The sequence below is a fragment of the Polypterus senegalus genome, chromosome 3 (assembly GCF_016835505.1).
Source record: "Polypterus senegalus isolate Bchr_013 chromosome 3, ASM1683550v1, whole genome shotgun sequence".
NCBI lineage: Eukaryota > Metazoa > Chordata > Cladistia > Polypteriformes > Polypteridae > Polypterus > Polypterus senegalus.
In genome coordinates this window covers 117289853-117314262 of record NC_053156.1, presented here as the reverse complement: position 1 = coordinate 117314262, position 24410 = coordinate 117289853, and the positions used below count along the sequence as shown (strand labels likewise).

At 36.7% G+C, this 24410-nt stretch overlaps 1 protein-coding gene across 2 annotated transcripts in view; it reads right to left on the bottom strand.

Moving 5' to 3' along the window:
- hace1 (HECT domain and ankyrin repeat containing E3 ubiquitin protein ligase 1) overlaps window positions 1-24410 on the bottom strand; it is a 134195-nt gene that overhangs the window by 45080 nt on the left and 64705 nt on the right. For both annotated transcript variants that reach the window (XM_039747856.1, XM_039747857.1), the window contains exon 16: window positions 20257-20354. In XM_039747856.1, coding sequence (XP_039603790.1) covers window positions 20257-20354 — 98 coding nt within the window. The remainder of the gene's footprint in view (window positions 1-20256; window positions 20355-24410) is intronic.

The following is a 24410-nucleotide window of genomic DNA, read 5'->3' as shown; positions in this document are numbered from 1 at the left end:
ATGATTAAAATGTTTTGCTCTATTTTTCACCCTTCAGGGAAAACACTACTTGACAATCTCAGGAATTTTGGAGATATTTTGGTTTGGAATGTATGTGTTACTTTTCCATTTTAAATGTTACTGACTAGAAAATTATATAGCTGTGTTCGGTAACCAAAATACACAATGAAGAGTGCATGCAATATGTGAAACGCAATTTCAGTCTGTTTGCTTGCATTTTTGCTACTTCTACATCTACATCAATTGAAAGGCTAGATCCAGTTGCCAGTGTCCATGAGGTGTCCCTTACACAATGTATTTATACTTTGTAATTTACTTTAGATAAACGTTTCAGCAAAATAAAAAACACACTGAGAAAAATTGCATTCCAGACAATGACCTAAAAGACGCAAACTAACAAAAATTTATTGAATTATGCTAAACTAGCATTCTCATCCTTAAGGCATTGTACATAAGTGATTAAAGACATATAATATAAAATGCTTAATTTAAAAACTGTGGAACAAAAACTATGAGATCTTATACTCAAACCCTATTCTGTGACTAAATTAGTGACTCCATATTTGTGTTAGTGCAATTCTTGTACAACTTGCTACACTAAAGACAGAAAAGTATCACCCTCAGACCTAGTCCACACTAACATAAAAACATCTTTTAATTAAAGTAATTAATAACCTTCCCTCCATACCATAACTGCAATTTAAACCTTTAGGAATTCAATAACAACCCGCAGTCCAGAGTTTTATGTTGATTGGTTGATTATGTATTGGACCATTGTGAATGAGTCCTCTGGTTAACGTTTGTCCCAACCAGGATCAGTCTCTACCTTGTGACTAATGGTGTTGGGTTTATTTTTACTGTTTTGCTATCCTATAGTGAAAAAAATAATTCTGAAAATGAATGAATGACTATAATAAATATGTACTAAGATGGCATGAAAAAAACATAAACTTGCTATGAACTGAGAAAAATAATATTAACAGAAAGCATATAATAATAGGGTTCTGAGATTAGCTCAGTGCCCTTGAAAGCTTACAATTGAAGGGTTGCTGAACAAAGAGGTAAAGTACTATATATATATATATATATATATATATATATATATATATATATATATATATATATATATATATATATATATTTTTTTACCAGGGTTTAATATTATTAGTTTACTTAAAGTGTTTATTGTTAAACATGCTTAAAACAGTCCTTGGAGTTATTGGTATGAAAGAGATTGCAGCAGAAAACACATTGCCAACAGCAGTATTCAGTAATGTTACAAAGGTAATATACAGTAAAGGTGATTCAGTCAAAGGTAAAAACTGCTAAAAATTGCATCTCTCTATTTGCATAAAAGCTTAAAATTAGTACTGTCTCCATATAAAGTGGGTTTGAATAAATGTCTACACGCAAAAACACAAAACTTACTTACTACTATATTAGTTTTATTTTGCTGACATACTGTGATACACTTACTGTAAGTATTTTACAACAATGCACCAAAAGTGTCTGTCTGAGCAACATCTGACTGCATAACCTTTTGCGCTCCCATATGGTTACAATAGAGGATGCAACCAGACACAGAGAACAAAACAGCTTCCTGCACATAACACATTTATCTCATGCCTATTGTATACAAAGCAATTGCTCTGCCAGTATGGTAGTGTACTTTGTATCATTATTTAAATGTGATCTTTCCCTAAGTTTACCAAATAACAGTGTATGCTTCGACTTGTAGGCAGCAGCACCTAATCTCACATACTGTGAATCTCTGGACCATTTTAGAGTAATCTCTCTGTATTTAGTCCAAACAGGTACACTTCAGTATTCCATATAGCTTTGCTAAGGAATGTATATAATATGGTGTTTGCACAATGTTCAAATCACATAACATCCCATCTCACAAAATTTTATTGTGGAAGTTAAGAGGTGCCTACCAGTATTATAGTAACAAACGTCCAAAAGATTGGCATGGTTGCAAAGGGGTGATCACTGTTGCCTGACTGCTTCAAAGTCCTAGGTTCAAATCCTAGGAACTGTCAATGCATGGTTTGCATGTTCTCTCAATATCTACATGAATCATTCTGCAGGTACTCAGGCCACTTCCCATAAATATGCATATTAACTGGCAACTTTAAATTACCATAATTTGAATTAGTGAGTGTCAGCATAAGAGGGTTTGAAAATGGATCAATGGACATTGAAAAAACATAACCAGGACAAATAATATAAAATACCATCTGGACTCAGGTATCACTGAAATTTATTTGTAATACCATCTTGGAAAAACAAGTATATACTTATAGCACACTGACCTAAATGAATGCTTGTAAATAACTATTATACATGATCAAGTTAACAAAAAATATTATGTTAATAAGATGATAAATTAACTAGTCCATTTAATGTACAGTATATTAGGTCTTTTAGGACAGCTTAATCATTAATCAAGCAACATAATTCAATTATGAGGATGCTGGCTATTAAGACAGAAATTGAGGCCAGGCTACAGGAAATAAGGAAAACATCTGAAAAGCAATGATTCACAAACACTAAATTCAGTAAGCTTGAAATTGCTGGTTACAAGGCCACTTCTTAACTAATTGTTGAAGAACATTTCGGTTATCAGAAAGCACTTTCAGAAATTTTAAGCTGTTATATTTCATTTACGTTTTTGATATTTTATTGCACTGTGGCAGTACTATATCAGTAGGTATGGCCAATGTCGTCTTAATGATTGGTTCATACCAAGACAACTTGCCAAAACAGCATAATTGAGGATGAGGATTGTAATGATGGTTTTTCATCTGATAATTCTGTTTAGCAATCAGCTCTTCCTCTTTTGGCTACTCCCGTTAGGAGTTGCCACAGCGGATCAGCTTCTTCCATATCTTCCTTTCCTCTGCATCTTACTTTGTCACAACCATCACCTGCATGTCCCCTTTCATCACACCCATAAACCTTCTCTTAGGCCTTCCTCTTTTCCTCTTGCCTGGCAGCTCTATCCTTAGCATCCTTTTCCCAATATACTCAGCATCTCTCTTCTGCACATGTTCAAACCAATGCAATCTCGCCTCTCTGACTTTGTCTCCAAACCGTCCAACATGACCCAACACACTAGAGTCCTCATTTATAATCCTGTCCATCCTTATCATTCCCAATGCATTTCTTATAATCTTTAACCCTGCCACTTCCAGCTCTGTCTCCTGTTTTTTGGTCAGTGCCATTGTCTCCAACCCATGAACCATAGTTGGTCTCACTACTGTCCTGTAGACATTCCCTTTCACTCTTGCTGATACCCGTCCGTCACAAATTACTCCTGACACTATTCTCCGCCCATTTCATCGTGCCTGCACTCTCTTTTTCACCTCTCTTCCACAATCCCCGTTTGTCTGTACTGTTGATCCCAAGTATTTATATTCATTCACCTTCACCAACACTACTCCCTGCATCCTCACCATCCCATTGACTTCCTCACTTACACACATGTATTCTGTCTTGTTACTACTGACCTTCATTTCTCTCCTATCAAATTGATCTATCTATATATATATATATATATATATATATATATATATATATATATCAAATAGTTCTTCAAAAACCATTAGTAATTGTCAGTGTGTGAAGGAATTCTAGCCTTGATATGTAATATTGCAGCTGTTAAGACAATGCTATCTTTTCCCACACTCCATACATTTTACGACCGTAAGCACTTACTGTTTGTAGTGACTGCTACAGATCTGTTGACAGGACTCAAGATAGGGGACAACAGTCACATTCATGGATGATGTTGACCTAAATGAGTAGTGAATACAGGGTGGTGGATGTCAAACGCTCCAAGACAGAGTTACATCAGACTGCTTTCCAAAGGATTCTCAAAAACTTCTTTTTATTTTTTAAACCTGCTCTGTGTTGATGTATTTGTCTAGATCATCATGAGTTACACTGTAGTCCTCATTGTTTGCTGTAAAAAATAATAAATTTGTGCTTGGACATTTGCAGAGATAACCTATAAATGTGAAAACTTTGAAAAAATACACCTGATTCTTGTGTTGTATTTATGATTAACATGGGGTGAAAGGATTCAAGTGACATGCAAGGTACATAAAAATAATTCAGAAGAAGAAACAACTGCTATAAACTAATGAGAGATTCTAAGAAATCAGTGTATGACATAACAATTACCTGTTTCTATTTCATATTTTTTGAATTACATTAACATAGCTTCTACAACTTTAAGCATCTACATGATGCTAATCCACATTTTTGCTTTTCTTATACTTCTGTCAATTTTCATAAACTAAGTGGAATATGAAAATGTTTACAGCATACAACAAGCACCACCTACAGTGTTTACTTGCCAAAGGTAAGGGTATCAGAGAGTTTAAAGAATCTGTGTATATCCCATTTGATTTTCAACAAATACAGATTCAGAGCATTTGCACAACTGAACATGTACTAGAACAAATACTGTCGTGTCACTGTGTTGATAACCATACTTTCCTAGTATAGACTTCTTTGTCAGGATGACCTGTCTTTTGGTATGTGCTGCAGTGTCCTTTCATCTAATTTTTTTCGTTTGTCTCATTTGTGTGGTTTGATGCTGAGCTGAGGCGGCTATTGTTCTTTTTCATAACATGGGATTATAATTAGCAATCACAGTGTTAGCCTAGGATGATCTGCATGGCTTGTCCAATATGGTTCATGGAGTTGCTTGTTGCCGTAGTGCCATGCCTGTCCTAGTACAAAGCTGCTCAACACATCATAGACTGTTGATATCTGCAGATATCTCAGCTGAGACCACATATCTGCTCTTCTTCTGTTAATCATAGCTTGTGACCATGCTGGTTAAATGCTTTTTCTGCAAACTATGGTGTGCGTCAGGCATAGTGGTGATTCAGAGGATAAGGATATGTGCCGTCAATCAGAAGGTTGCAAGTCGAATTCCGTAAACACCAGAAATGACTCTACTAAGCAGGACCGCCAATTTACAGGGAAAATCTGGGGTTGGTGGCAGGATTGGTACTCCAGCCACCGTAAAAAGCCTATTCCAGTGTGGTGCTGAGGTGTCACCCACTGCACTCCGGTTTCCAAATGGGGTAATTCATCTTTTCGTGTATGCACCAACGTGCAATCAGTGCATGCTTCCAACCTATGGTGCGCACCCATGTTGCTCTTCTTTTTCTGTCTGCTATTGCGCATGTCGGAGCCATGACTTGCCATCAGAAACACAAAAAGTTTCACCAATCCCTCTCCCACCTGGACAGAGGCAGTGGTGCTGTAAGAATCATGTTTAAGTACTTCTCTAGCATGGATCGTGGACTATCTTACAGACAGACCTCAGTATGTGCGTCTCGGGAACTGCAGGTCTGACATTGTGGTCAGCAACACAGGAGCGCCGCAGGGGACTGTACTTTCTCCGGTCCTGTTTAGCTTAAATATATCAGACTTCCAATACAACTCGGAGTCCTGCCATGTGCAACAGCTCGCCGACAACACTGCTAGCGTGGGCTGTATCAAGAGTGGACAAGAGGAGGAGTACAGAAACCTAATCAAGAACTTTGTTAAATGGTGCAACTCAAACCACCTACACCTGAATACCAGCAAAACCAAGGAACTGGTGGTGGATTTTAGTAGGCCCAGGCCCCTCCAGGACCCTGTGATTATCAGAAGTGGCTGTGTGCAGAAGGTACAGATCTATAAATACCTGGGAGTAAAGCTGGATGATAAATTGGACTGGACTGTCAATACTAAAGCTCTGTGCTAGAGCGAACAGAGCAGACTATACTTCCTTAGAAGATTGACGTCCTTCAACATCTGCAATAAGATGCTGCAGATGTTCTATCAGACGGTTGTGGCGAGCACTCTCTTCTACGTGGTGGTGTGCTGAGGAGGCAGCATAAAGAAGAGGGACACCTCACGCCTGGACAAACTGGTGAGGAAGGCAGGCTTTATTGTAGGCATGGAGCTGGACAGTTTGACATCTGTGGCAGAGCAACGGGTGCGTAGCAGGCTCTTGTCAATCAAGAAGAATCCAATGCATCCACTGAACAGTATCATCTCCAGACAAAAAGCAGCTTCAGCGACAGACTGCTGTCACTGTCCTGCTCCACTGACAGACTGAGGAGATCATTCCTCCCCCACATTATGCGACTCTTCAGTTCCATCTGGGTGGGGGGAGGGGGGATAAATGTTAACATTATACAATGTTATTGTCTGTTATACCTGCCTCGCACTCTCCACCGTGCATTTTTTAACTTGCACTGCATTTTTATCACTCTTTAATTTAATATTGTTTTTTATCAGTATGCTACTGCAGGAGTATGTGAATTTCCCCTTGGGGATTAATAAAGTATCTATCTATCTATCTATCTATCTGTTTAGAAAAAAGTTATTACACATGCAGAATAAAAGGCAAAAAGGGAAAAATATTTCTTCTCTGTTTCATTACAATCTATACTTAAAAGTTGTTACTTTTCTACAGCAAACTTATAGGATTCATTTTAATATATCAGTGAGTTCAATACATTGAGTACAGTTTAAAACTATTTGCCTTACATCCCTTAAAGGCAGATCATAAACTGAAATAGCCTGTAGTCAGAATGACAAGAAATAATTAGAATATTCAATTTTCAATTTTGTTTGTTGGATGTTACAATAGAACCTCCCATCGACTATGCACTAATATATAGACAAACATTTTAACATAACTAAGAAAATACTTCCATCAATTTAACAATCTGACTAACTAAAAAAATGGCCTTTACATTATTATTATTTAGTAAATGCCTTTATCTAAGGCAACTAAGAAAAGAAATGCTGGCCAAATGATTTAAAGGTCACACCAATATCTGAAAAATGATGTTACAAAAACTGCATAATCACTGATCTAAACAGCTCAAACTTCATTTCTGTGGCATTTACAAGCAAACTGTTAAACTGCTTTCATTACTGATATACTACAAAGACATTTCTCTGCAGATTTCCAAAAATACTGGCACTTCTAAACTACTATGCACATGCTGTAAAATCATGCTAAAATATTACTAAGCATACAAATACAGTGTACCATGCCTAAAGCTACTTTAAACTGAAAAATGTGTAACTCTTTGGCTTGTTTTTTTAATATAACTTCTTAAAGCAAGAAAGTAATCAAAATTAAAAAAAGATGTAAACCTGATAAAGAAGAAAAAAGACTTAGAAACTAAGAGTGATAATTTGAAATTTAAAGGTGATACACCAAAATGATATAACGAAAGACAACGTAGATTTTTTTTTAATTGTACCAAAATGTAGAAAATACAAGTGACAAACCTGCTATTTAAGAAGCACCAATGGTAAATATGAGTTGCTCTGCATTATTCATTTTAATTACTATTGTTATTAAGACAGAGAAATCTAATAGCATCTTACAAGATGAAAACTATTCCAAAGGATGCTCTGCTTACAACATTAAAATGAAGAGTACAATTCCACTCTTTTTGCTGTAATAACACTTAATTAAATGTTTAAAAAGAATATTCTTTCTTAAATGTTTTTTAAGAAGTGATGTATATGCCAAGGTTTATTCTGAAGATAAACAGAAAACATGTTAAGCAAAACACTGACATTGAGTTAAAGACTGATAGATTCTTCACATTGTTGCCTAGCGACAAAGTACTCTAAATACTCTAAATAGGGCATAAACAGGTTTGAAGGTTGGAGAAGACAAAGCCTTGCAGTTTTAATATTTAAAATCTCCCACTTTCTTTTGATCTCTCTCTTTCTCTCTTATTTGTTCTATTTTTCTCTTCCTACAGTATTTATAACATTCATTAATTTCTACCTTCATTTATTATTGTTATCATTTTTAATATATTAAAAGTATGGTCTACTACTAATTTCTTTGCCACTAATTACAGAAAAAATAATAGATAATCTGAACCTAACATAGCTGTAAAATGGAATAACTGTGTTGACAGACGCTTCAAAAAACAAGCCATTCTGTAAAAAAAAACTTGTGCAGTTGGCAGGATAAATAATTTTATGATATGACATGATATTATATCTCTGACACATTGCAGAAACATTGAAATTCTAAATAATCATGATAAACAGAAGACAGTATCAATTGGACTGACTTATACCATATAAAATTTGGTTAAGGTCCTGCAGATAATTAAAAACAAATTCAATTAAAACCAGGTTGAATATAATAATTTGGAGGCTTGCGGCTGAGACAAGTGTGGGGCTTCTGCATCCTCCATATTTCCAGTAAAGCACTCCGTTCTCTTCCTCCATTGGAATCCTACTCTCTAAAAATTACATAGGGGTAGGCTTATAATGGGTTCAGTGCAGAGACTGAGTGTTGAAATAGAAAAACATGTTTCTGCATCTGCAGTTAGTGAGAAAAAAGATGATCAATCCAGGTTATGAGATATCTACAATTACATATACCCTCTGTCATGCACAGTCAATCCTCAACATTCCTGACTTCAAGCGTTCTCATGATTTTATTAGTAACCTCATTTTTACCTTCGCATTTGCAGCCAGGCACGTTCTAGGGCTTCCCAGCTAAGCACAATAGAGAAAATAATTAGAGGTGTGATGCACACAAGTTTAGGGAGTGACTAGTATAGAGTTAGATGCTTAATCAGTCTTGTTTACCATTTCACTGTGGAGTAAAGAGCATTTATTGCATATTTTCATTGTTTTGCTTACAATGTTTTGTGTTATAACTATGTCCCGAAAGCTTAACACAACTCCTTCATTTAAAAATTGAATTTTTAAATGAAAATGATCTCCATCCACAGTATAGTTTTTGCACCATTTACAAAAGTATATCCATTCATACTGAAGCACTCAAAAAAGCATACGACTTTCACCTACAATGGGCACATCGGGCAGAAAATCCTTGAAGGAACTGTATATTGAAAAATTCAAAGCCCTGTGAAAATTATACTCCCTTGGGTTCTATGCTATTTTAAGTATAGCACAGAACTTTTGTAGAATATCCAAAGCATACACAAAACAACTGAAATAATTAAATGAATTATTAAATGTCATGTCAATGTGCTGATTGCACTAGAAAGTAACAGTGTCTTCAGGTCTGGCCGTGGTCGTATTGTCATCAAAAAAATTGCAATTGTTAAAGAAAAAAGTGATCTGCTCTATGGTCAATTATGAGTAGACTTATTATAAGCTCTACATAGAAATTGAAGAGCATCTTCCAGCAAACAACCTTTGCTTTACAACACTGTGCTGTCATGTCTCTTTCTGTCCTGTAATACAGTGAGCTCTGCTGCATTGTACACCCATCCACTTCATTAAGCGCCTTGTTATTAATTTTGCTGTGGAAAGCACTCCTCCTTACCAAACAGATTATATTTAAGTAATAAAGATTGGTAAGAGGAAGTTAACTTAGTTATTAACACTCTTAATGGGGCTCTTAATTTTACACTACAACAGTAATGCTGTCGAGTATTTATCACAATACTGTGGTGACAATTAAATAATTTACCTTTTGAGCTTCTATGCAGCATTCAAACTCTACAAAACTATTTAGATGCATGCAGGCAAGCAGCTTAACATATGCCATTGAAAGCAACTCTTGTATGTCTGCTATAATGGAATATTTTTTTCTTCCATGACAGATTATATTTAAGTAATAAAGATTGGTAAGAGGAGTGACCAATAGATGAATAAGACGTAATGAGGTGAATCCAATGAGGGAAGGGCCATTAAATAAGACAGAAAAAATCAGAGCGTGATTAGTACTCTGCTTTCGCCCATCTAAATTACTATGCTGATGCTGTGTTTACAAAAATGTCCAGCTCTGGAGAGCGTTTTTGAAAGTCTTCATTTCCGGGTTTGAAAACATGGACTAGTGAGGACGAAAGGCAAAAACTGAGACGAATGTCTGCTTCTTTAAACAAAAACATGGTACTGTGGATGGGGCCTAAGCCCAAACGTTCAAAGTCAGTGATGATTCATTATATCCGCAAAAAGGAGGAAAGTAGGGACTGGCTAGAGACAGGGAGGCTACCACTCCCATCATTGATCAGAGCGTCAAGGTTAAACATCAACTTGCCTCTACTGTGCTCCCATACTTTGGAACCCTTTAAAGATCTCAAGCAGCACACAAAACAGATGTCACTAATGGATTATTTCAAGCTGATGCAGCCATTAAAGACAGAGTGTTGGAGGTGATGTCAACACCTTGTCAGTCTTATCATCTTTCGATACAAGTTATAAAGATGTTAGCACAAAAGGTCACTTCAGCATTGTAGATAATAATTATGTCTTTTAACCTCAAAATATTAAAATATCTAATGTAAAGTTGTATCACATATTATTTAAAATGCTCATATTCTCTGGAAAAATGTTGACAGTAGCACAGTTCTTTATAATACTGATTACACAGGTTAAAATATTAAATCCTGGGGCCATTAGAAGATGTCATTTTGAAATATATTAAATTTTGCTTGTATAATGAGGGCACTGAGCTGTACGTCTATATTAATAAACTACGGTCTTTGTGTTTATGCACAGCTTTGCTTTTCAAGACACAGACATTAAATTTGGTACACAGGTACTTCTCACCATAAATCAAGTTGCACCCAGCCCCAAACCCAAACATGGAAGAAAACAGGGCTGCTTGGGATAAGAATGAGTGTCAAGAAATGCTGCAGCATATCCTATTGAAAGAGACACAGCATTCTATACCTGTCTTTTAACCTAGAAATCTGGTTTAAGTCCCAGAGATTGCATTTAATTTTTTCTTTAATCAGAAAAAGTAATTAAGCACAATAAAACATAAACAGATACCGCCCTAGTAATACTAAGTAATTGTGAGAATATATGATGATAAAAACCCGTATTTTAAACAAATAGATCAGACAGTAGATTATTAGTCCTTGCTATATCATTATCGGCCATGATTCACTATTATGTATCAGAATAGTCCCGGGATCAGCTTTCTTAATTCCTTTTCTGCTTCTTCCTTGCTAGCGAAGACATAGAATTGACCTTGCAATTCCACTTTCAGTTTGGCTGGATACAAGAGGCTGTATTTGATGTTGGCTTGCCGTAACCGCTGTTTAATGTTGTAGAAGGCTGCGCGTTTAGTAGCTGTTGCTGCTTTTTTCTTTTCTTTTTTTTCTCTTTTCTTTGTTTTTTTTAGCTAATTATTTTATCTCTACCCTAAACGAGACTGTTCAACATCAAACCCTTGGTTTATTGTTATTGCTATTATTGCATTAAGACTGATTATGCTTATTCTGGACAAATTGCTAACACTATCCCCCGGGTTTATTGTCTGGGTGTATTATCTTAATGCACTAAGATTGCTGAAGACTATATATATTTAAAGTGCACAATTTTTTTTTTTTTTAGACTATAATGGTAATAGATATCTCTATCTTTTAACCCTAAAACGCCGCTGCGTGGGGGCTTGTTTTGCTTTGGACGTGCTCTATCTCTGGGTATGTCAGAGGACTGGGACTGTGTGAAGTGGGTTCTAGCTTCACTTGGGGAGGCAAAAAGGGAGGGTGGGGGGTTAAGGGGGGGAGAGAAAGAGAGCAGGCTTGATCTATACCTAATCTATCCTCTTAATCTTTACAATTATAACTACCAATGTAATAATAAGCTGCATGGCAACAACTCTAGGGGAAATAGGAAATTAAGGCCAAAGCAGTCTCACTTCCAGTTAAGACTATAAAATGACATAAAAAACTCAGAATCAATGTCTCCATGATGGGACAGTTAACTTTGTGAGCTGGAATGTTAAAGGCTTGAATCACGGATTAAAGAGAAAGAAAGTGCTCTCTCACCTAACAGGTCTAAATGCTAAAATAGTATTTTTACAGGAGACCCACTAAGCAAGGATCAGTTCCGGCTGCAAAAAGACTGGACTGGCCAAGTGTTCCATTCTAGTTTTACAAAGAAAACTAGAGGTGTGGGAATTCTCATACATAGAACAGTACCATTTGTAGCATTAGATGTAGTACTGGATCCTGAAGGGAGATATGTAATGGTCATGGGAGACTTATCTAACTGTAAAATGATCTTGATAAATGTTTAGGCACCTAATATCGATAAGGAATTTATACAAAATTTATTTGCATCCATTTCCAATCTGAACACTCATAAAGTTATAATGGCTGGGGACTTTACGTGTGTTCTAAATCCAGTTTTAGATAGTACTTCTTCCACAGGGGGAACAGCATCTAACACCGCAAAGATAATTACAAAGTTTATAACTGATCACAACTTATCAGACCCCTGGAGGTTTTTAAACCCAAATTCAAGAACATATTCTTTCTACTCACCAGTACATTATTGCTACTCAAGGATTGATTACTTCTTTATAGACAATAACTTCTTGCCTATGATTAAATCTTGCGAATACGATGCTATTGTTATTTTTGACCATGCACCTATGATCTTGGAGCTACAACTACTAAGCCCCATACACTCACCCCGCAGATGGCATCTCAACCCGCTTCTATTAGCAGACGAGAATTGTACGGAATTTATATCCAAACAAATCAAATTCTTTCTAGAGACAAATACATCCTCTGAGATCTCTGCAGGAATACTCTGGGAAACTCTTAAGGCCTTCTTAAGAGGGCAGATTATCTCATATCTTTCCCATAGAAATAAATTCGAAGCCAAGAAAGTAGCAGAGATAAAAAGCGAAATAACTACAATAGATGAAGAACATGCCAGACTACCAAGCGAGACTCTACATAGGAAAAGGCAGGCTCTACATTCAGAATTAAACCTCTTGGCAACTAAAGAAATTGAACAACTAATTTATAAATTCAGACATCATTACTATGAACATGGAGAGAAAGCTAATAAGCTTTTAGCCCAACAAATTCACAAGCAAGAAGTGTGCAACGCAACTCAGTAATCACCAACGCGAACGGAGTTAAAATCGTCGACCACAAAAATATAATGCACACTTTCAGAGACTACTATAAATCCTTATACAGTGAAACCTCGGTTCACGACCATAATTCGTTCCAGAACTTTGGTCATAAACCGAGTTGGTCGTGAACCAAAGCAGTTTCCCCCATAGGATTGTATGTAAATACAATTAATCCGTTCCAGACCGTACAAACTGTATGTAAATATGTAAAAATATGTAAAGATTAAGCACAAATATAGTTAATTACACCATAGAATTCACAGTGTAATAGTAAACTAATGTAAAAACATTGAATAACACTGACACAAAACACCCAGGCTCCCTGATGAGCTATAAGAGCTGGCTCGCTCGCGCTCTCTCTCTGGAGCACACACACCACCAAAGCCCCTCCCTACCTCAGCTACAGGAGCAGGCTGGCTCACGCGCTCTCTCTCTGTGTAGCGCGAGCGCACAAACACACACACACACACACACCTATCCGTCCCCACAATCCCTTCGCTGTCAGCTGCCCGCGCTCTCTAATCTCTCTGTAGCACGTGCTCGCGCAGCATTTTTTTAAAATGACTTTTAAGCACAGCAGAAAAAAAATCCGAAGCGCTTGCAAAAACCAACTCACAAACAAACAAAAAAGTAAGATTGCAGGAGATCACGCTATTAAACCTAAAGCCTGATCGCTGTAAACAATGTTTTTAAAATGAGTTTTACGCACAGCAGAAAAAAAAACATCGCACAAATCCGAACTTCATTTAAAAACCAACTCACAAGCAACCAAAAAAGTAACATTGCAACAAATCACACGATGAAGTCCTCCATGTAAACAATTTTCAATGAGTTTTAAACACAAGGAAAAAAGCGAACATTTGAAAAAAGAGAAATGTAACATCGCACCTAATCGCTCTATGAAAAACTCCATCTGTAAACCTTTCATGAGTTTTAAGCACAAGGAAAAAAGCGAACATTTGAAAAAAGAGAAAAATAACATTGCAACAAATCGCATTATGAACTAAAAAATTTACTTTTGAAAAATCTGTAATACAAAAACCACCAAGAAAACTAACCTTGCATGAAACGAGTTCTGGCATGAAGTGTTTTTCTTCAGGTGTTTTCTCTCTTGTGATTTCTTGGGTTTCTGGTGCTTTTAGCTGTTTAGCTGGTGGGAGTGAAAGCCTCATGCAGCCATTCCAAAAAGAAAGTTCTTGTGACCCTCCACATTACTGGCAGTCTGGCTTTGTTTACATTATGCTGCTTGAAAGCATGAGGGTTCTCCGATTGGTAAATGAGTAAACTGGTAAACAGATTTTCCACCTTTTGTAATTTCTTTCTTTACTTCGATTTCAATTTTCTTCAAAACTTTCTTCTGACCACTCTCCACTTGCTTAGAAGCCATAGTTAACTGCAAAAGCACACGAAATACTGTAGAGCACAGAGTGCACGTCTTATTGAAAACAATGAACAAGGAGTGGCTTTGCTTAAATGAAAAAGCATGGCAGCTCTCTTTCTCTCTCAGGCTGCCTGTGGGGGGAGGGGGATGGTTTCGCTTGCACTACAGCCTACAGATAGGCAGGCAAACATGTGCAGCAATCTCCTCCTCCCCCTTCCCAGCAGGCACGTGCTCGCTCGCTCTTGCTCTCTCTCTCTCTCAGCTGAGGAGGCAAGGGAAACTGGCTTGTTCAGCAAACACGTGAAGCAATCTCCTCCTCCCCCTCCCTAGCAGGCATGTGCTCGCTTGCTCTTGCTCTCTCTTTCTCTCTTTCTCTCTCTCTTTCAGCTCAGCTCAGAAAGGCAAGGGAAACTGGCTTGTTCGTATACCGAGTGTGTGGTTGTGAACCGAGGCAAAAGTTTGGCGATCTTTTTGGTCGTGAACCGAGTTGTACGTGAACCGGGACGTTCGTGAACCGAGGTTCCACTCTATACTACTGAGTTTAAAGAAGACAATACACAATCTAATGCATTTCTGGATACATTACAAATACCACAAATAGACACTTTTAGTGCGGAGGAACTTGAGAAACCTCTGGCATTATCAGAATTACTAGATGCTATAAAGTCACTCCAAGGCGGGAAAGCAGCAGGCCCTGATGGCTACCCTGCAGAATTTTACAAGAAGTTTTCCACTCAGTTAGCTCCTCTCCTATTAGCAACATTTACAGAAGCCAGAGATAACCAATCTCTTCCTCAAACCTTTCGCCAAGCACTAATCACCATTTTCCAAAACAAAATAAGGACTTATTACAATGTGCATCATACAGACCAATTTCACTTCTGAATAACGATGTTAAAATACTCTCTAAAATCATAGCTAGAAGGATGGAGAAAGTGCTCCCTCGGTAATATCACAAGACCAAACTGGATTTATTAGGGGCCAACACTTATCTTCAAATCTTCGACCCTGTTTAATGTAATATACTCACCAACTAAATCAAACACCCCAGAAATACTATTATCATTGGATGCAGAAAAAGCATTCAGCATGATTGAATGGAAATACCTTTTTACTACATTGGAGAAGTTTGGGTTTGGCCCGAACATTTGTGCATGGATTAAATTACTGTATACTAACCCAGAAGCTTCAGTTTGCATCAACAACATTTGCTCAGACTACTTTAAACTAGAACGTGGTACTAGACAAGGATGCCCCTTGTCACCGCTGCTGTTTGAAATTGCCATTGAACCACTGGCAATACATTGTCGAAATACTGATCAGATAAAGGGGATTAGCAGAGAAGGACTGGAACAGAAAATTTCATTATATGCAGATGATATGGTACTGTATATATCGGACCCAGAAAATTCTGTGCCTGCAGTCTTAGCAGCACTCACAGAATTTCAAAAGATCTCTGGTCTCAGAATTAATCTGAATAAAAGTGTACTCTTTCCAGTGAATTCTCAAGCATATAATATTAGATTAGATACCCTACCTTTTATCATTGCAGAACAGTTTAAATACCCAGGGGTAAGCATAAAGCTCTTTATCAACAAAATTTTGCCATCTGCATGGAAAAAATCAAGCAAGACTTGGATAGATGGTCAACCCTTCATCTCACACTAGCTGGAAGAATTAACACTGTTAAGATGAATATTCTTCCTAAGCTCCTTTTTTATTTCAAAACATTCCAATATACATTAATAAATCATTCTTAATGCAATTAGATTCAACAATAACCTCATTTATTTGGAATTCAAAACATCCACGCATCCAAAGAGAGACCCTACAAAGACAAAAGGCAGAAGGCGGCATGGCTCTACCTAACTTCCAGTTTTATTACTGGGCAGCAAATATACAGGAGATAAGAACCTGGACACAAATAGAAGAACATACACAGGCTTGGTCCTCAATAGAAGTAAAATCCTGCAGTACTTCTTTGTATTCCTTGCTCTGTGCTCCAATAAACACACGTTATCGGCAATATACTAATAACCCAATTGTGCTCCACTCACTTAGAATCTGGAACCAATGTAGAAAGCATTTTAAGACGGAGAAGCTTCTATCTGTGGCACCTCTGCAAGAGAACCACCTCTTTCAACCTTCACAAACATATGCAGTTTTTAATATCTGGAAAAAAATTTGGAATCTTTATATAGACGTCTTTGCATCCTATGAACAATTACATTCCAAATTTAATATTCCAACTACACATCTCTTTCACTATCTTCAAATCAGGAACTTTGTTAAACAGAACCCTCCAGATTTTCATTATCGTGCACCCAAATCCATGCTGGAAAAAATATTGCTCAATCTCAAGGACTTAGACTCCATCTCTACAATATATAAAATCATTTTACAATCCCTCCCTTTCAAAGATCCAAGAGGACACTGGGAAAAAGATCTCTCAATTAATATATCAGAAAAGGAGTGGAAAGTAGCAATGCAGAGAATTCACTTGAGCTCCATATGCGCAAAGCATACAATTATACAACTCAAAATTATATATCGACCACATCTGTCTCGACTAAAACTCTCCAAAATGTTTCCAGGGCATGATTCAGCCAGCACATGCTGCAAACTAGTTCCAGCCTCACTGGGTCACATGTTCTGGGCCTGCATCAAATTAACATCATTCTGGACGAAAATTTTAATTACCTTTCAGACAGCCTTGGACTCACAATCCCCCTAACCCATTAACAGCTGTGTTTGGGGTTCTTCCAGAGGGTTTAAGGTGGAGAAAGACAAACAAATTGTGATTGCATTCACTACACTTTTGGCACACAGATATATTCTGATAAACTGGAAGAACCCAAACTCTCCTCTTTTAAGTCAGTGGGAAACTGATGTGTTATACTATTTGAAATTGGAAAAAACAAATACTCAGTTAGAGGATCCGTACAGACTTTTTTCAAAACATGGCAGGATCCAATCAGTAATATTTTAAAATAAGCTCATAAAGCACAGAGAATTTATTAATTTAGGTATGTTTACAGGTCTTAAATTTCACGTCGTTTGGCTTGCTTTCTCTCTCGGGGTGGGGATCGATTTGTTCTTAACTCAATTTTTCTTTTTGTAAAAACTTTATTGATTTGTATTGATTGTAATAAATTTAATAAAAAGGAAAATAAATACATAAATAAATAAATACATTTTTCTTTAATCGATTATTCCTCACAATGTTTTTGATGGCCGCATGCCCCCTGGGTGGGTCCATACTGTCTCTGGGATTTTTTTATTATAATTTGAGGTTCTTTGCATCAGAAAGAAAAGCCAAAAATACTATACTGTATATAAATAAGGTTTTCAATACTAACAAAAGGTATAAGGTAAATGTAAGATGTATAACATGGTAATACAACTTGAAACATTTAATTTAAAATTACATTTTACCATTCCAGGTTCTTATCCAAGAAATGCTGGATAAACCAGATAGCTTTTCACTAAAAAATACTTATATAGATCATTGATTATACTGTATTAATAAAATTGCTTTAATTAAGTGAAACAAAGAATGAGTAAAATGCTTTGGTTTTAAAATGAAAAAAAGAATATTTTAGTAGATGGTAATTTTGCATATAGTAAAGCATTATTAATGACAAAACTATTTGAAAAAAGCTTACATTTTAGCTTGGCTGAATCCACTTGAAATTTAGGTACCCATTAATGACCTAACTACTAATTTCTGTGAGGGCTAATTGGTTTCAACGTTTAAATCAAGGCTGAGAAGTCATTACTTTAGTATAGCATACAATCATTATAGCTGCTGCTGCTATGGCTGTTTATTTTTTAAAATAATTGTGTCCATTGTTTTGATTGATGTTTTACTATAGAATACATTTCCTTTTCCATTCCTTATCGGTATCCTGCAGTGGAACTTCATATCACTACTATTTAGAGCTAAGCTATTTCTCTTTATCTTCAAATGAAATCTTAAAGTGCCTGTGTCATCGCCAGAGTTCAGGCCAATGCCACGCCGTTGTGGTATTTTGTTGCTATGATCATTGTTTGAGTGTAACATGGCATATTGCAAGGATCCTCAGTAGAGGCTAGATAAGACAGCTGTGTAGAACTTTTGATTTACAGCATTAAAATATCCATTAGAATTAAAGAAAATAAGTATACATATAGGATGGCACAGCGGCGCACTGGGTAGTGCTGCTGCCTCGCAGTTAGGGGACCTGGGTTCGCTTCCCGGGTCCTCCCTGCGTGGAGTTAGTATGTTCTCCCCGTGTCTGCGTGGGTTTCCTCCGGGTACTCCGGTTTCCTCCCACAGTACAAATACATGCAGGATAGGTGCACTGGCAATCCTAAATTGTCCCTAGTGTGTGCTTGGGGGGTGTGTGTGTGTGTGTATGCGCCCTGCGATGGGCTAGTGCCCTGCCCAGGGTTTATTTCCTGCCTTGCGCCCTGTGTTGGCTGGGATTAGCTCCAGCAGACCCCCGTGACCCTGCAGTTCGGATATAGCGGGTTGAATAATGAATGGATGGAAGTATACATATATCTGTATGTATATAAGTAAATTATTTTTGTGTACATTTGTGCTTTAATTAAACTATACTGTGTTTGCAATAGTGTATACTGCAATGAGGGAACCCATAAGCATAAAGTGCGATGAAAGGAATTAAACCATTTGCAGGTGATGAATCTAAAATTACTGTTATGTAATTAAAATCTACCAACATCATTCAATTTGACAGACATAAAAACTTTAAATTATTGTGAAACTAACTTTAAAAAGCCACATTAAGAGGTTTATCACAGAAAAGGCTAACTTGCTTTAAAGTACTTTAACAGACTGTACAACAATAAAAATGCAGAATTTTTACATCTCTTAGGGAATAAGCACATGTAAATTACTGTAATTATCTGAAGTGCCAGCTGACATTTGAATTACTCAATTACATCTTTAAGAAAACAGTACTACCGGTGCAGATTACCCCCCACTGTCTCTTACTATTCCATACATCAATCCAAAAATCAGAGATTAAAATGCATAATTTTTAAATCCAAAAAAGACAACTTTTAAGATTAAAAATTATAATTATGTTATGCAAAGTCATAATAAAGAAAACCCTCTTGTCTTTTATTTAGCTAAAATCGACAATAAAAGTGCTTATGTTTTGTCCACTTACATGAATGAGCTCCAGAAGCAACTAACACTGAAGTACTGATAAAATGTATCATACAGAGAAAATAAGTTAACTGATATTAGTGAATATAATTATTCTTTGTATTGAAGTATGCTGTCCATAGAAGAAGTCACAGAACAGCTTTCACTATTGTAATCCAGAGTTTCTGTGCCATAAAATGCCCTTCTCAACCAATAAGCTATCAAAAAATAATTAAAGATATTACTATGCTACACTATTATTCTATGAAAGGACCGGGTAACATGCATTTTAATTATATACAAGGCAGAAGAGTAAAACATACATTTACATTTATGAATTAAATTTTTACATTTAAATAAAAGATAATAACCCTTCTGTTAATGCTGAATAGCTTTCTGGATAAGGTTACTTCTATTCTGCTAAAATGACAAACACATTTTTTGATCATTCCCTGTATAAACCCTGATTCATTAATACCCACAATTACTAAGACTGACCATATGAAAAAGACAAGAATACTTTATATTATTCATGGTGACTGCTTTAAGAAGGTGAAGATCAAACTACCAACCTTACAAGGAAAAACTGAATGGTTTTTGACAAATTGGCTAAGACAGCTGTGCTTCATTTTTTTCATACACTCCTTGAGGACATAATTAAGACAGCTGTTGTGGAAGAAATGTGAACTTTCTAAACTATTAGAGAATTTGCAGCTCTTTCACAAATGTATGCCTATAATTTTGTCTCTTGTACATTTGCTGTGTGTCAACCTTTGCTGTCTTTTTTTTTTATTTAGTACGCACCATTCCTTCTTCTCCATGGAAACGCACTGCAATTCCTTGCTTCAGCTTCTCATTACTTGATTTAGACACAACTTCACAGCTGCTACGAAAAATGGATTCTGCAAAAACACGAAGATTGATATTCTCACATCATTGTAAAATATTTTAGACAAGAAAAAAATAGCCATCTTTACATTAATGCACTTGTACACTGTTTGCTCAAATCATAAAGAGTGAAGCCAATTTATATTTAAGATTTAAAATAAGGTTTAGCAAAGTAAAAATAAATCACTACAGTGTTAACAGAGACACTGTGTTTGTGGAGAACTTCTGCCGGTTTTAAGTCTTCATGTTAAATGATGCAGGGTACTATCAGACTACTTAAAAGGCTTCTAATCCAGCATGCAACTCTTGTATATGATCCTTCTTATGATTAATTTTCTTCTATTATCTATATGTACCACATATACAAGGAGTGACAAAAAAGATTTGAGTATAACCCTGAAAGAGTTTTCTATGGTGCCAATTTTGCAATTCACCAAAATGACTCTTGTGTGAATTAACAGCTCCTGGTATTTTTGGTTTCTGTTTCCTTTTTCAGAGCTCTATCAAAATAGATGTCAAAAGAACTGGGCTATCACTGAATTTCTAGAGATCAATAAGCACCCAGGGATTTATTCTTCCTTAATCAATATATACCAAGATCAGTTCCTTCATGTGCCACTGTCAAGAAATGAGATGCATCATTCCATTGGGGCAGGATGTTTCTCAGAGATGACCCAAGGTCTGACCAGATTTCAACATTAAGTTCAAATAAAAGTGTCGCTACCATGCCATGACTTACAGTGCCTATAAAAAGTATTTACCCCTTGTAAGTTTTTAGATGTTGTTATACAACATTGAATAACAGTGGATTAAATTATGGCTTAATAAAAAAAAGACTCTTTAATGTCAAAGTGAAAACAGATCACTATAAAGTTGTCTAAATGTATTACAAATATAAAACACATAATTGATTGTGAAAGTATTCACCTCCTTCAAGTCAGTATTTAGTAGTTGCATCTTCTGAAACACTTCAAGTCATGAGTCTGTGTAGATACGTCTCTATCAGTTTTGCACATTGCTCAGTTTTGGACACAGCAGTTTTCCTCTGTTCTTTGGAAACCTGCTCAAGCTCTCACTGGCTGCGTGTGAATCACGAGTTAAGGGCCTTTTCAAGACCAGCTACTGATTCCCAAATGGTTTCAGATTTGAACTCGGAAGGCCATTTCAGGGACCTCATTTATAAAATTTTGCATTGATCTGAACATAAAAATATGCACAGCCCAAAAAAACGGATATTGTATACAGCAAAAAAAAAAAAAAAAGGAAAGCTGCAGTACACACAGTTCTATGCAATTTAATATTTATAAATCACAATCACCTCCAATGCCCCCCAGAAACATCCATACGTGAAGCATGCTAATCAACCTCGTATACATATGCAATCACAATGCTCCACAACTTCATTGGTTGTTACAGCAGATCCCTCCTGATGCATCAATACCCCTCCACTAACATTCAAGAGTATCTGGCTGTGCTCTGCAACAGAAAGTGCTGTTACAATAAATAGTGCAGGCCATATGAAACACTGAGGATTTATCTAATTACCTTTCCAACATGCCAGCAAAAACGTACAGTACCAAAGCTACTTTGTCTCAAAAGAAATGAATCACGGATTAATAAATGTCAAGCCATCTCTAACCTTGGAACACAGATTCTTTAAAACTTTTAAGGAACATTGAAATACAGTAATCCCTCCTCGATCGCAGGGGTTGCGTTCAAGAACCCCCCGCGATAGATGAAAATCCGCGAAGTAGAAACCATATGTTTGTGTAGTTATTTTTATATATTTTAAGCCCTTGTAAACTCTCCCACACTGTTAACATTATTAGAGCACTCTAGAAATGAAATAACACCCTTTAGTCAAAAGTTAAAACTGTGCTCCATGACTAGACAGAGATGACAGTTCTTTCTCACAATTAAAAGAATGGAAATAGATCTTCTCTTCAGGAGCAGAGAATTTCAGAGAGAGAGAGAGAGAGAGCGCCTGCAAAGAAAAGCAAACAATCAAAAAATCAATACTTGTGCTTTTAAGTTTGCCGCGGCATTTTTTAGAGGAGCGTCAGTATCTTCTAAGCAAACAGTCCCTCTGCTCACATCTCCTCCGTCAGGCGCAGAGAACGTCAGAAAGAGCGAGATTAAAGCAAACCATCAAAAAAATCAATAAGTGTGCTTCTGTAAGCACCGCGATAAAGCGTAATTTCTTAGAGGTGCGTCTGTATCCACTAGGCAAACAGCTTCTGTGCAAACAGCACCTCTGCTCACAGCCCCTCCGTCAGGCGCAGAGAATGTCAGAGAGGGTGAGATAGAGACAAGCAAACAATCAAGCTACGCGCGGGAAGCATATCTTATAGCATTGAGGAGTTTTAGTTAATATGTAATACATGCTCTGATTGGGTAGCTTCTAAGCCATCCGCCAATAGCGTCCCTTGTATGAAATCAACAGGGCAAACAAACTGAGGAAGCGTGTACCATAAATTAAAAGACCCATTGTCCGCAGAAATCAGCGAACCAGCGAAAAATCCGTGATATATATTTAGATGTGCTTACATTTAAAATCCGCAATAGAGTGAATCCGCGAAAGTCGAAGCGCGATATAGCGAGGGATTACTGTATCTCCATAGTACGTTTAATTATTCCATCCATCTATCCATCCAGGGTTGCACCAGTCCCAGCAAGCATGGAGTGTGAGGCAGGAACAATCCCTGTAAAAAGCACCAGCTTATTGCTACCGCTGTCCACCGTATCCACACGTTTAATTATTAGCAGTATACATTATTTAAATGAAGTTAAAAATGTATATGTGTAATGTAATATACATACTTTACTGCATTTCATCTTTAAAATGAATATCAATTCATTATTATTTTTCATTATTTCATTACTATTCATTATCAATATTTAGCTCCCTGGCTAAATGAAACTACGCGATCGCTGCGGCGCACCTGTCGAACTGCTGAACGGCGTTGGAAAAAAGATGGACTGATTGTCTCTAAGCAGATTTTTAGGACTTCTCTTTTCAATTTCCAGACTGCAATTAAGAAAACTAAACAAGATTTATTTGCCAATTTAGTATCCCGTCATTCTAAGAATCCTAGGGTCTTATTTAATTCAATTAATGCGGCCATTCACCCTCAATCTGTGATGGGATTAAATAGCACTGTTTATTCATGTGAGCAGTTTCTATCATTCTTTGTTAACAAAATTGATACTATCCGCTGTGGCATTGTTCAAACTGGCTATAAACTTCCTACTGTTAATCATGACATTGTCTTAGAATCCTTTGATATAATCTCACTTTAACAATTAAAAAGTACTATTGACACCCTTAAACCAGCTCCCAGCCCCCTCGACATAGTACCACCACGCCTCTTAATGGACGCCTTTGATGTTTTAGGCCCATCCTTTCTATCCATTATCAATGATTCTATAAGTGCGGGGGTTGTGCCATCATTTTTTAAACATACTGCAGTCAGTCCCCTTATAAAAAAGGCAGAATTAGATCCTGGAGTTTTAGCCAATTTTCACCCAATTTCCCAACTGCCATTTCTGGCCAAAATTCTAGAAAGAATTATTTATAATCAATTGGTCGATCACCTTAACTCCAATAATTTATTTGAGATCTACCAATCTGGCTTTAGGCGTTAACATGGTGTTGAAACGGCTCTCCTGGAAGTTTTTAACGCCATCTCTATTATTAATTACTCAGGTGGTGCTGCAGTCCTTGTCCTTCTTGACCTGTCCGCTGCCGTTGACAATATTAACCATGAGATATTGCTGATGCGGCTTGAACATCTTGTTGGGCTTAAAGGGGCTGCTCTTAACTGGTTCAGGTCTTATTTAACTGGTGGACACTTTTCAGTTACTTTAAATTCCTCTTTTTCATCTACTGCTCCCCTTAAATATGGTGTCCCTCAGGGATCTATTTTGGGTCCTATTTTATTCTCTATATATCTTCATCCTATTGGTGCTATTTTTAGGAAATTTAACATTTCTTTTCCCTGCTATGCTGATGATACTCAGGTTCATATTCCTGTCTGCAACTCTGCAATAAACTCCAAAGCTGTCTTTCT